This window comes from Strongylocentrotus purpuratus, unplaced genomic scaffold, assembly GCF_000002235.5.
Source record: "Strongylocentrotus purpuratus isolate Spur 01 unplaced genomic scaffold, Spur_5.0 spur5_scaffold_14, whole genome shotgun sequence".
Classification (NCBI taxonomy): domain Eukaryota; kingdom Metazoa; phylum Echinodermata; class Echinoidea; order Camarodonta; family Strongylocentrotidae; genus Strongylocentrotus; species Strongylocentrotus purpuratus.
In genome coordinates, this window is record NW_022145599.1 from 26,680,356 (window position 1) to 26,694,793 (window position 14,438).

A 14,438-nucleotide genomic window follows, 5' to 3' on the forward strand; every position below is an offset into this window, starting at 1 on the left:
ACTCTTACAACAAGATACAATTTGAAATATCAGTACAACTGCTTTTATGAGAGGGATGATTGCAAAACCCAATAAGTAAGACTTACCAAAAAAGACAACTTCTGAATCCTTTGTTAAAACAATATAATGTATATTTCAAAAAGATTTTCGACCAAATATTCACAACTTAGTAACCAACGTGTCAAACTCATAGATATACATGACTCCCATTAGGAGGTATAGGGGTAAACAGATCTGGTGAATAGGAACATATTGTCACAAGGTAGACATTGAAATACCTGCATACCTACGACGTGTGTGCGCGTCCCACGGTGAGGCCTGATCTGTGGAATAAAGAGATAAACAGAATGCTGTATTAGGCATCTCAAAGGAAATATGATGGGGCAGATACAATCTTAAAACTCAAAGACAAATTATGACATTTTGTTAGGTATAGTATATAGCAAGTTTATACATTCATTTTAAAATAAAATTTATTTCCAAGTATCTTGAACAAATATTAAAATATTTTTCACCTTTCGGCCCTACATTTACTAATTATAAAATAAAGGAAACATAGCAGTTGCATACTCTCCAAAATGATGAGGACATATGCAAACAGAAGCAAACATGAAGACCCACCATGTACTGCTAGAATGTTATAAAGAACTAATTACTATTTCAAACATACACTGTATGAAGCCTAATAATGAACAGTACACATACCTTCTTGGAAATAATTTACAGGCGGTCAAAGAAAGAGAATGGCCTCCGGCGTCTACCCCGACTGACCACACCCAGTCTTTCTTGACCACGATAGTGCAGCGGGCCTTGTTTGAGTGACCATGCACTACCCGTCTCGGCTTCCTCCCTACTATTCCTATAGCAAGGCGTTTACGTCCCGAGAACCTCAGCAGTGTTCGACCCAGTATCCCCCCTCGGTCTCCCCCCTGCTGCTTCTGCGAATCAGTCTGTAGGAAAGAAGAACAAAGTGAGTTTAAAAAAAAAATCATTCATACTAAAAATGGGAGTCCACCCTGATATCAAGTTGGTTGTAATTAAACCATAAAAATGAGATAAACAAAGTAGTGCAATATCAAATTAAGAATATGAAAGTTATGAATGTGTTAAGCTGTCATCATGTAAGCTCCTCTCCTACTTGCTCTATACAGATATATATATTTTTAAAATTCTCTTAGTTATTGATGACGGAATAGAAACGTTTCATACAGGGGTTGTATAAAACCAAACTTGCAATGATTATACTTAGGGTTAATATATGATTGAAACATTTATTAAGTGAAAATATACGTTTTTAGGATTTTTGGGGGAAAGGACACCGGGAGGCGGGCTCACGTCACGTGAAACGTCAGAATCGCCAATTGTGTTTGATTGCTTGCTCCCATAATAATTTTCTAATTTTCAATCGGTTTAATATGTTCAAACTTTCACTGGCCTGTTTCTCTCATTTATCTGCTTCTATTAAAACCAACTTAATATCAGGGAGTACATACATCCCCTTTAATTTCATTATGAGCCAGATCTTTGGTTTCATACTTCTTTTTAACGTACTTAACAACAGAATATGCATTCAGTTTAATTCATTTTCAGAACCCCCTATATATAAGTGGCAAATAACATGTTGCTGTTAAGGCCCTTTAGGGATCGATGATAAAAGAAACATTGAAACCACCTCGGCTCACTTTGTTTCAACTAAAGATAAACAGTTGCTGCTATGTTGGTAAAGTTTGGGCAGATTCACAAGTCTTCAAATTTGAGATCTTTTGTTTAGGTACATAATTATACTTTGAATACATTGTATGCTCGTCTATTTTTTGGGGAGGGGGGGGGGGGGTATTGTTATAATTATAAAAATAGGCGAGCGTAGAAATAAAGTAATTTTACTTACCCAGGCTATTATCACACATTGCCTCGCCTCGCGGCAATCCGGGCCGACCTCCGCAGGTTCTGGTTTGCCCGATTGGCGGCACGACGTTGCTCCCTCTCTGCGGCGAGCTGAACAGCGGCGGCAGCTGCGATCTCTCGCTCTACCAGACGCGGTGACCTTCGTCTCGGGTGGAGTTGCTCACGCTCCTCCGCCCTCCTACGCTGTTCATCCTGCTGTTGGCGATTAGCAGAAACGACCTCCGCACGACCGTTCTCGCGATGCAACTTGTTGACTGTATAAACCAAGCAAAATATAAATGGTTAGGATGTGCTTCATGGCATTTCACAGATGACATTAAAATACACGATTCTCCATTGATATTCGTTATATAGATCTACCCCCCCCTAAAAAAGGCCAAATGGTGGCCCAACTCCTTAACCTGTCACAGTACAAAACGTACACTTTGAATGATCCATCATCTTACATACTTAGAAGTTACAGCTATAGGGGCAGTGTAATTAGTCTCAAAATATTTTCGTCATGAATCAATATTCACGATTCTATACATACTATTTTTAACCAGTAAAGGTCTATGGTCCACAAGACTGTCTTTTAAACAAATGAGAAGTAACAGTAATTTTGAGAGGTTTACTTTGAATAAATACATACCGTGTTGCGTGCAGTAGAGTTCAACGGCGTTTTCGTCTAGCGTGTGACGTCCACGCCGGCTGCAACGTCTGCCATTCCCATGAAGCCCAGTATGTGCAGAGCACTGGACCTCGGCTGGCTGTCTGTAATACAGGAAACATACAACAAGGACATATTACTACTAGATTGCCAATAATAAGAGATTGCAAATAATTATAAAGTGCACATGTTACAATTTTTTAACACTTTTGATTAGGTAATTTGACAAAGGATGACTCTAAAGAAACCTATGTCAACTCATTTAGGGGTCATTATACTTCTTGAATGTATAATCAACTATGGTTGGTAAATTGGGTTTTAATTTAGGAGATTATTGTGTACTTACTGACGGTGTTGCCAGCACTCTCCTTCAATTCCTAAGGCTAGGGGTACCTTCCTCAAACAACGCGTACCCTTCTGGGTATACTCCACACAGTTATCGTTGTACCGGTTAGCAATCATTATGACACTAAGCAATACGACGACGACGAATTCAATTACGAAGCAAAAACTAAGTAAAAATCTCCAAGCGACTTGTCTAGGACAGAATCTAGCAGAGACAGGCAGATTTCTAGCTCCTCATCTTACACGAAACCTAAAATTCGATTTGCGCGGGCGGTTTCTTTGAATGCATCACGTGATTTGAGCGGACGAACGAATCACATTCACCCAAGACAAAGGCATTTAATAATGGCAACGGGTTCCAAAAATATACTGGTGATAACTGTCATGCTATTGAGCCCACTGTGGTACAATCTATTGTCATGCTAATATAAGGTTGGAATTCCAGCGAACCTCGTACTTTCTATCGTCTGATTTGTAGAGGAATTGCTTGAAGCTATCGTCTTCAGCTGTTGATTGATAGAGCATTATAAGGTTATTCATGTACTGGACATAACTATTGTGCTCCTGCATGGGTGATCAGTAAAGTGTGCCCCGTATGACGTGAACGCCTTTCTTTCATTTTGATGGACACGCAACAATAAACCTGCAAACAAAATCGATGTCAGAGGCAGGCACGTAGCCACGGAGGGAGGGGGGGGGGGCATGTGCCCCCCAATTTTTTTTCTCCAAGAACGGTTGAAATTTTTTAGACACCTTTTTTAAACCTCGATCGATTACATGTGTGTGCCCCCCCCAAAAAAAAAAACACAAACAAACAAACAAACATCAAACTCTGGCTACGTGCCTGGTCAGAGGAGACAGTTAGAAGGAAAAGAAGAAGAAAGTGAGCAAAGTGTGATAAATATTTCTTTTTTGATATCACTAAAATCGTCAAACAATCAGACCGCATAATAGACTTACATGTATTTCCCCTATTTCGTCAATGTGTACAATCTGTTGAATTGGAATGTTGTATTGATTTGCCATGAGACAAACAAAGATTCACCCTTCTATAATCACCCAAACATCACATCACTTGTGTTTTCTACCCAGTCCAGATTCTACCAATAGACCAATTTGTTTAAGCCAGTTCACGGTCGCAATCTGAGCATGAGCAGAAAAAGGTCATTGCAGAACAAATTGTGAAATACACGGAGACGAAATACTGGATACGTGCTCATGAAAGTTATGTAATCATTATTCATTTATGCACTCCATGATACACAGGTGGAAGTATTCTTTGAAAAAGGGGGAAAAAAGGGCTATTTATGTAGCACATCCATCGCTGTAGGAGTGATTATTTCAAAAATTTACAAAGTGGGACCTCTTCATGTTTGAAGATCTGTGGATATTCGGGGTCATTGCAGTAATGTGCTAACCGTGAACTGGTCTATTAACACATGGTACGAGTTTAAATGACCCCAATTTCCAACAGATTTTGGAGATGGCGCTTTTTGGATTTGAGAATAATCGCTGCTAATGTGATAGCGGTGCGTTACGATTCCCCCTTTTGAAAATAATACTTTCACTTGTGTAGGTACCATGCATGTCATGGAATTCACTTTTGATTACGTATTTTCCATGACCTCTATCTGTTAATAATAATAATAATACATATGATTTATAAGGCGCCAAATCCACTTGACAGTCAAATGCTCAAGGCGCAGCTTGTGCAAAAGATGAAATACATACATGATACATTTATACAAAGTGCGATAGGAAAGGTACAGACATGAAAGGTGATGGTAATCAATTATAAGCTAAATTAAACAGATATTTCTTAAGATTGTTTTTTAACACCTCAGCAGAACTGCTATTCTTAACCCATTGAGGGAGAGTATTCCATAACGAAGGCCCAGCATGAGCGAAGGTTCGTTCCCCCCACTTTGTTTTAACCCTAGGAGTAACAAGTAAGCCAGAGTTTTGAGAACGTAGCTGTCTAGAAGAAAAGTAATGCTTAATCAAGCCGATGTTATACTGCGGAGCAGAGCCATGTATACAGTGAAATAATAGCAAAATAATCTTGAAAACAACACGTTTTTCTACGGGCAACCAATGGAGTGATTTGAGGACTGGTGTGATGTGACTGTACTTGTTGGACAGGGTCACGACACGAGCAGCAGCATTTTGTAATCTTTGTAATTTTGCGAGTAGGTTGTGAGGCGAACTAAACAAAAGGCCATTACCAAAATCCAAGCGAGAAGAAATCAAAGCATGAGTAATTTTCTCGGTGGCACCACGGTTAAGATATTTACGAATAAAACCCAAATTGCGTAACTGATAACGTACTGATTTTGAGACATATTGAATTTGAGTAGACATTTTCATGTTTGAGTCGAGAAACACACCAAGGTTGCGACATACATTAGATACATTAGATGTTGTAGATCGTAGGCTATCATCGAAATAACTGCAAACAAACATACAAAACAAGCCCCGCGAAACGTTTTAAAAAGTGGGGGGGGGGGGGGGCTAAAGTATTTACGATCAGGTAAGTTCAAGTTCATTTTATTCAAAACCACACAAAACATGATATGATCTTTTACCTAAAAAAAGAGACTGGTAAAAGTACATTATTATATTAAGAGTAAGAGGACACTTTTTTTTTTTTTGATCCCAAAAAAAATCGCAACGACTCAGCCAGCCGCTGAATAAGCGGGGGGGGGGGGTAAGAGGACATTTTTTTTTTTTTTTTGTCTTGAAATTTTTCTGCGTTGGGGGGGGGGGTAAGGTCACCTTTTTTAGGTCAGCCATGGGCATAACACCCCTGCGTACGCGCCTGTGACAAATCAATATATAATCAAAGTACAAAGGAAAGGTCGTCAAAGAAACTCTACAAAAGCGAAATGATGAAGACAATTTTATTTTACTATTTGCCTTAATTGACACAACTGCTTAAAATTATATGTGAACACTGCCTTCTTACGAATCTTCTATTCCATGTTTCCTTCTTTTTTTCCTTCTTAATCTGTAATGCGGTTATTTTTACTTTTCAAAACACAAACAAAAATAGTGCGAAACCTGGAAGTATTTTACAGAGATTTACAACATCATTTTCAGACGTAGATTAAAATATTTTAGTAACTTCCAATTGCAATCAACACTTGTATAACTAAATGGAAAACCAAGCAATAATTTATTTTCCATTAACACGAAGTATTTGTAATTGGAAGTTACTTTTGCGCATATGCATAAAACTGTGGGGTTTTTCATTAACACTTGCTTTGCGCTATTATTTTGGGGTTGGCTTTTTATGTTGTATAAATCAAGACTTTTCTGTAGTAAAAAAAACAAGAATATCAAGCGGGTTACAGTAACATATTTCCTCTTCGACGTAAATTTCACGTGAATGAAGAACATGATTCATCTCAAGTCAGCCTCGTAATGTTCACGTGAATTTCACGCAGATATTTTGACTAAAACTATCACTAACGCTTCACGTGTTTCTGTGACGCGATAATTTCGTTTATGAAGATGTAATTTCATAACCAAACAAACACGGGAGTATTAGGTTTACAAACCATGGTCTTCAAGGTAGTGATAATCACGTTATTATAATGGTGATATTGCAGTGACAATTGCGTGATTTAGTGTACGTGTGTTTTAAGTGACCTAGTGCAATAAATGTATTAACACATTTACGTAAATGTCCGGTGTTTGAATAACGTAACTCTCCTCAAGTCGATACCTTGGTATTGACGTGATTTCCACGTGATTTTGTTTATTGGGTAAGCTATTTCATCAGGATTTTTTTTTTCTTTAGAAGTTGTATTCCTTCTGAGAATTTTTTATTTTTGGAGCAATTATCTTCAACTTATATTCAAGAAATTCATAAATTAACAACAACAAAAACGATATAATTATATACACATCAGAAATGTACGTGGATAAAGTTTGTACATATATAGATGCCATGTAGCTTTTCATTTTTCTTGCCTTCGTTTTAATTCTTTTTATATTAAATCACATGCAAAAATTAAACCCTCTACTCTGAAAACAGAAAGTTTTGTGCTTGAAGAAAATAAATATATATTATATTCTCACAATAACCCTCTAAGAATGAAATAAAAAGCAGTCATGGGTAGGTTTTCATACAGAGGAGAACCAACAATAATACCAAACCGAGGAAAAAGGTTATTTAGAACAAAGATTATTTTCAAATTATAGTAGTATTTTTCAAAGCATCAAAAATTAGGAATTTCTGCTTCAAAAATATATTTAGCAAACATATACAATGTACCATTGCCCCCCCTCTCCCAACTGGGATATACTATAACACCGAACTGAAACAAAGTGATTTAATATGAAGTATGAAGATTATTATCAAAAGTAGTGTTTTTCAAAGTAAAAACAATTGTGAACTTCTGCTTCAAAAATACATTAAACAAACATTTGCAAAGTACAAATTTCCCCAAAATACAAGTGACATCATTTATGTAGTTAATGTGATTTCGGTTATCAACAACTTTGACGGCTCACCAGTTATAACATGCTTTTTTATTACATTGTAAAACGAATGCGAATATTTATTCTTCTTCAGACTCTTGAATCCTCATCAATTGACAACAAATTACTATAATCTTTCGTCGATATTTAATGGTACCACCCTGTTTTTGTTGCAAGACAGAATCGAACGAAATTCTTTTAATCTCCACCAATACAGCACAGAATTTGTAATCAAATTCAAAACACTACACTCGAACACTATAAAGTACAGACAATCTCCGAAAGAGATGTCACGTATGTAATACGAACTGTCTTGTTTCAATCTGATCGATAAAGCTAAAGACAAAGTAGCAGAAATCAAAGTTGTTCCATACACTAAAGCGAATGTCCGAAGAAGTTGTTTGTTTTCTCTTTTTCTCTCCATCATCTGGATGTTGTCATTGCATGGAGCCTTAGCAACAGCGTGATAGATCAGGCAAATACTTGCACCCGTGAAACAACATAATACCATTTGCGAAATGGTGGCGCCAAGTTCTGCATCACTATCGTAAAAGCAGAGAAAGCAGTTAACCAAGATGCGATACAGGCGACAAAGCATCTTGGAGTGGTGATGATGTTGCGTACACCAAAGGGGTCGATCCGAATGGTGATGAGCTGATAGAGAGCAACAAAGAAGATGTTGATAAGGGACACATTGGTTCCGATTACTATCATGACTCGTACCCGAACCAATCCACGCTGTTGATAAATTGGTGAATGAAAGATAAATAATAATAATAATATTAAATACTTGTTTACCCCGTAGTGAAACTTCAGTAGAATCGGTGCTTCCAGAGAGCCCTGCATTTATTTGTTTACCCATCGATTGGCAGGTACTCATGGATAGAAAATGGCACGAATGGGGATTAATGTCTAGCCAAGGGTCGTTTGTACTAGGCTGGGATACGAACCCTCATCTCTTAGACTGAGAGTCAATTAAGTGACCGAACCACTAAGCCACGAAACCTCCACAATACGGTTACAATACAATAAACGTACTTTTAATGCATCATTTTCGTACATCATTTTCGTACATTAGAGAAATCAAGAAATAACGGGTAGACATCTTGTGTAGTTCGAAACAAAACCGGTCCAATATTTCTGGGTTATTTGGTCGTAGAATTTGAGTCCGTTATACCATTACTCCTTCCTACTACCGGCCTACTCCACTAGTCTACGGGCATGCACCTACTGCCTGTTGACACTTAAACACAGTTTCATAAAGTCTTGAGCAAAGTATATCTGTCAGTCACTGGTTGTGAACAGTACTGGGATTATTGAATGTGGTCTGTGTATAGTCTCCTAGCTCCATTAGCTCAGACCCTCGTTCATGCATGGCGACTGACAAAGGTTTGTGCCTATAACATACCACTCCACCGCGAGATATTCCTCCACCCGACCCTTCGTTAACCCTTATATTACTCTAAACCTCTAAATATAATACAGATAAATCAAATGGCAACCCTAATCTGAACACAATGCCCTGGACGAAATTAAGCCGAAGCAATCGTAATCAAAGCATAATTTTGTCAGATCACCTATAAACTATACCTGTCAGAAATATCACGTAGTATAGAAATATAACGTAATACCATGGTAGTATTTAACTCATAGGTAGTATCCTCATCAGTATTAACAAAAAAAGTACTGCGCTTCCCGACTGAAGCTTGCTATAGTCAATACCCCAGCATTACCAGGTTCCCATGTGATACACCTGGGTCGAGACGGGCTACAATGGTTAAAAAAACCTAAAGGGATCATTGTAAACATGTCAAGAGCCTTCACTAATATAACACGACAATTTGAAGAAAACAAACAATTGAAAAAACCTTACTATATGGTCTTTAAAACAAAATGGCTACAATGATACCCTTGGGTTGCCTTCATAAGATACGATGTTTACCAAGGTTACTGCAATGGTAGTAATGAAATCTGCTAAGACCATATTGAACTGAAATATAAATCTACGTTGTCGAAGTCGGCGATGACAGGGTATTAGTAGTAGAGTACTGAATGACAACAGACCAGCGATTCCCACAGTCAGAATGAAAGGCGTATATAAACTTGGTAGAGATATATCACACATTGAGTTTGAGGACGTAACAGATGTATAATTCGAAGTTTGCGCTGACGACATGTCTTCCATTTTAATTTTTGTTTGAAGTATAGTTTATTTCATTAGAATTATAAAAAAAAATGATGTCCCTAGTTTCCTCTATCTTGAGTGCTGTTCCAGCGTCTGCGATCTGTACAATATCTCAGGTATCCAGGATCTTGGAAACGTCAAGAGTACAGGAGACTACAAGAGAATCAGCAGTATGATCCTCAAATGTCAGTGGTCTGTTCTATCTACGAGGCTAGGAGACTTGTGAAAAATATAAGAACGGCCTTTCTACCATTCAGCTGGCAGCTTTATTTTCCTATCACCAATCGCAAACATCGAATAATCATGACATGATCCTCCACATGTACGAAACTGGGAGCGACATACAGGCAAATTTTCACTGCCAACCCGCTATCCTTGGATTCAACAGCCTTCCAGCAAATACAGTGCAAGGTGACTGTCAATAGAAATTCAAATGACTACTCCTGAGGCACGTAATGGCTTAACCCACTCTCTAATTACCTTCACCTTCATCACCTCACCTCTCTCTCTCTCTCTCTCTCTCTCTCTCTCTCCCTCTCTCTCTCTATTACTCTCTCTCTCTCTCTATTACTCTCTCTTTCCCTCTCCCTCCTTCTAATTAGGAAAAAAAAAAAATCGAATTTCCACTTTAGTCTACCTGGCAGGAATTAATTCCATGAGATGTTAGAGCACCGCAATGACAGTCATGCTATAAAGCCAGGATAATAGTCGGGGACGAGTGTCAAGTCTGACAGATTTAATTTATTATTATCATGTCTCGATATATATTATGCTGGACAAAGGAAACTGATCTGAGCGACGTCTCTGCTATTAATGTTCGTGCTTATCACGAACTAGGTACATACAAAACTCTTAAAGGAGTTAGTGACATCAAATCTTGACACCAAATCTTCATTAAAATCGAAATGCTCTCAGCAAGTTTAATTGCCAGTTTTCAGGGGGAAACGAGAACAAACACACCTTAAAGCCCCCTCTAAACTGTTGGGAGTTCCAAACATTTTATGCCAAAATTTCACTTAAATTGTATGATATTGAAAAGAGGATGTCATTTAAAACACATTTCTGCAAGGACTTTCAAGTCGATATTGATGAAAGAATACAAATTAAGGTTTTCGACTTTACGACAGCAAACCCAAATTGTTAACTCTTTTTTTGGGGGGGGGGAAACTTGGCAGAAGTGTGTCTTAATTGAAATCCGCTTTTACATTATGATACAATAGTCAAATTTTGCCATTAAACTTTTGGCGAATTATGAGCTCCCACACTTTAAAGCGTAGTATTAGGTCTATAAGATTAAGACTGCAAAATCTGCCATTGTGGTTTCTGCTTGTACGTGTTACATAAAGCTGAGGTGAGTGAAATCTCTGCTATTAATGTACGTGCTTATCACGTTCTAGGTAAATCCGTAACGCTTGAAGAAGTTTGTCACATTTAATCTTGACATCAAATCTTCATTAAAATGATTGAATGCTCTCAGCAATTTAATGTCCGGTTTTCAGGGGAAAACTAGAGTTTCAAGGGAGCCTATATGGAACAAGGGATTAGTGCTTTCACTATTCTTCCAGTCATGTCATTCCACAGTTATGAATATTCATGTATTAAAAGGAAAATTAACATCTAATTCCTGATGATTAAAACAATCTGTTCATGTATCTTGGGGCATTTAAAAAAAGAGACTAAATCTCTCATTGAGTTTCTACATGTGTTTTTTCTCGATGATAGCTTATTCTTCTCCTTGACGAATTCAATGTCTAGTTTAATTTTTTTTTAGTTGAAGTTGATTTTGTGTTACAACCATCACTTCAGTTTGAAGTGTTTGGTAGATTTTCTGAATATTTGATTTGAACAATCGTGTCAGACGCTCTAGTGCATCAATTTGTATTTCGAGATTGTTAAACCCCTCCTCATTTTTTTTTAATTGTAAACATAAATAAAATATACTATTTAAAGGAGGCAAAGCAAAATAAGTGTTCCTCCCCCCCCCCCCCCCCCAAGCCATTGAACGAAATATCTGACGACGTAATTTTCCAATTCCAGGGGGAAAAAAAGAAAGAGTGTGCTCTTACGTGATACATGTCACGTGATATTAGTGTCCCAAATAAAATATTTAAAACAAATTAATTGCCCTCATCTGCTCTAGTCACACTTTATTCAAGTTTGATATTACCTTACTTGAACTACGGCATTTTAACGTGGGGTAACACACACCAAACCTTAAAGGGATCCGGTAACTTTGTCTCAGATTCTGAAACAAAATCCTGGATTTAGCTCATGCTGCAATCAAGTATAAACCTTTAGGTCAGTCAGGAACCCCATGACTTTTACAAGCCGATCGCCTGTCTGATTATCAATATATTTATGATTGGAATTACAAATTTTGAAAACCGTTTGCCAAACGGTTTTCATAACAATACAGTCTATTGGGGAAAACGAGTATGGTAAAACCGGTCACTCAAAGATTTTTACTGTTTTGAGGCACTTCTTGATCATTTTGAAGCGCGATTTTTTTAGGACTTCAATATGACACCATATCACAGACACTGATAGCACGTAGGGTCGTGTATCTTAGATTGAACATTGTTAAACGATCCCTTTAATAGAGATAAACTCTTATTAATGCAAAAGAAGACACTCAGAATTGTTTTCAATCTCCATCCACTAGCGCATACTCATATCTTATTTTTTAATAATCAAATATCCAAAATGAGAGATTTGTACTTATTTCAATTGGGTCAGTTCATGTGTGATTATACTACCAACAGCCTACCTGAATTAATTGATGGCTTATTTTATAGGAATGACCACGTACATGTATATGTTGTTTTCAAGACGTATTATTAAACAGCCTCTGAGGAACTTATACTTCAACAAGCTCTGCTTCTAGCTAATTCCTCTTTTCTCGTGCCATTACAGTTATATGTGTCTTGTTTCATTTTATATTTTATTGTGGTATACTTATTCATTGTATTATTTTTTGCTTGAGAAATAACTTGAATCTCTAATCTCCACTTCACTCGACGTCCAGTGAATTCCGTTTACCTCTATTGAGAACCATTCACACCCAAAATACCTTTGTCTTTACTGGTCCAAAGCTTTGGTACAAACTAGACAATTAAAAGGCGAAACTAATCTCGTCTCATTTAAAAGTAAACTAAGAAAAGATTTGCACAATATCCATTAGATGTTTTTTTTAATATTTTTTTATATTGACCTTTTAATAGCTTAATTAATGCCTATATAAAGCTGTACTTTTGATAGCGCAACATGCATGTCCTCTATACAGACCCGTGTTATTTTGTTACTCTGTTTCTACTTCTATCTCTTCGGTTCTCTGTTACTATTTCTGTAAAGTCTATTGTCCTTCCTTGGTAGCGTTTTGTCTCTATTACATTTTGGTACACATATACGTAACTTTCTTTTGTTGAGTCTTTTTTGACAATCTATAGATGTTGAATTTAATAATAATAATAATGGTGGCTTCTTATAAATTATAGCGCACATGTCCTTCACGTTGTGACGCTCCTGGCGCTGCCCCGATTATTACCCTGGCCTTAGCAAGGCAGCCACTACGGCGCTCTAGCATCTCAAGGAATCAATTCCAGCCAGGTACCCATTTCCCTCACCTGGGTCGAGTGTGGAAAATGTAGATCAATATCTTACCAAAGGACATTAGTACCGCTCGGGACTCGAACCGCGGACCTTAAGATCGACAGAGTCCGTCGACGTATCCACTCAACCACGTTTTACAATATGTTTGTTACATTAATTCTGCAAAGCATTCTTTTTAATATCATGTTGTACTACGTTTTCATTATTTTGTATTATTACTATAGAAATATTAATATCATTACTACTACACAGAAGTTCCTTAGGCTATGCCTCGTTCAACTATACTGGCAATACATCAAAGAGTGCTTGCCCTCCGACAGGATGGACACAAACAAGCCGAGTTTGCTGATTTCCTTTGAATATATCACAGAGTGCGGTCTGTAAAATACTCAAACGTAATCGAGAGGAGGATATAATTCGAGGCCACATGAATCTCTAGGACGATCCCAACTGACTACCTGACGTGATGATCGGCAACTGCTTAATCTGTACTGTATAAAAACCGGTTGCAAGAGTTGCCAGAGAGCCGCCCTCGTCGTTTGTGGAGGTGACACCATGGAATCAACGTTTGCCCCCGGTGGGGTCACTCCCCTGCAAAGAGTGACACGTATGACCGTTACCACCAATGCATATAACCCCCTTTTGCGGTCAATTTCAAGGACATTTTGTGAAATTTAACCCCCTTTTTTACGTCAAAACAAGGACAAAATCGTACTTTGGAATACCCCTATTTATAAGATTGTAAGGACACTTTCGCAAATTTACCCCTATTTTACCATATTTCAAGGACAAGACTCGGCTCCGAGAATTTTTCTTCCCCGTTTTCTCTTTTCCCTTCCCGGTTTTCTCTTTTCCCTTTTCCTGACCCCTATTTATCAATTTCGGGGACACATGTGCGCCCCTATTTTCTTAATTTCGAGGAATATTTTGTCCGCGGACATTGCTTGAAATTGACCCCTTTTTCCGCGATTTTGGTAACGGTCATGCGGTCCGGAAGTCACATTGAGTGACCCCACCGGGCGTTTGCCGCCAAACTGTTAATCGAAGATTGCTTCAGCGTGGTTACCGAGCAAGTCGAATGGCCGAGGTTCGTATCCATACCTACCTGCTCGAGTTACCCTGAAGTTAAACTGAAGACTATTCAGCTTGGGACACTGGCTACATATAATCGTTAGGGAAGAGAGCCGTCATATTCTTGACTGTACAGATTAAAGACAAGGGCTAGGTGATAACAGGATGAGAACCTCCACAATGATTGCA

At 37.9% G+C, this 14,438-nt stretch overlaps 1 protein-coding gene across 1 annotated transcript; it reads right to left on the reverse strand.

Moving 5' to 3' along the window:
• Window positions 1-233: 233 nt before the first annotated feature.
• LOC105440128 lies at window positions 234-3,088 on the reverse strand. The gene is made up of 5 exons (XM_030984587.1): window positions 2,901-3,088; window positions 2,537-2,658; window positions 1,889-2,159; window positions 706-950; window positions 234-323 (listed from the first exon to the last, which is right to left on the reverse strand). The coding sequence occupies exons 1-3, from the start codon at window positions 3,014-3,016 to the stop codon at window positions 1,900-1,902; spliced, it is 498 nt and encodes a 165-aa protein (XP_030840447.1). The 5' UTR covers window positions 3,017-3,088; the 3' UTR covers window positions 234-323; window positions 706-950; window positions 1,889-1,899.
• Between the last annotated feature and the right edge of the window lie 11,350 nt (window positions 3,089-14,438).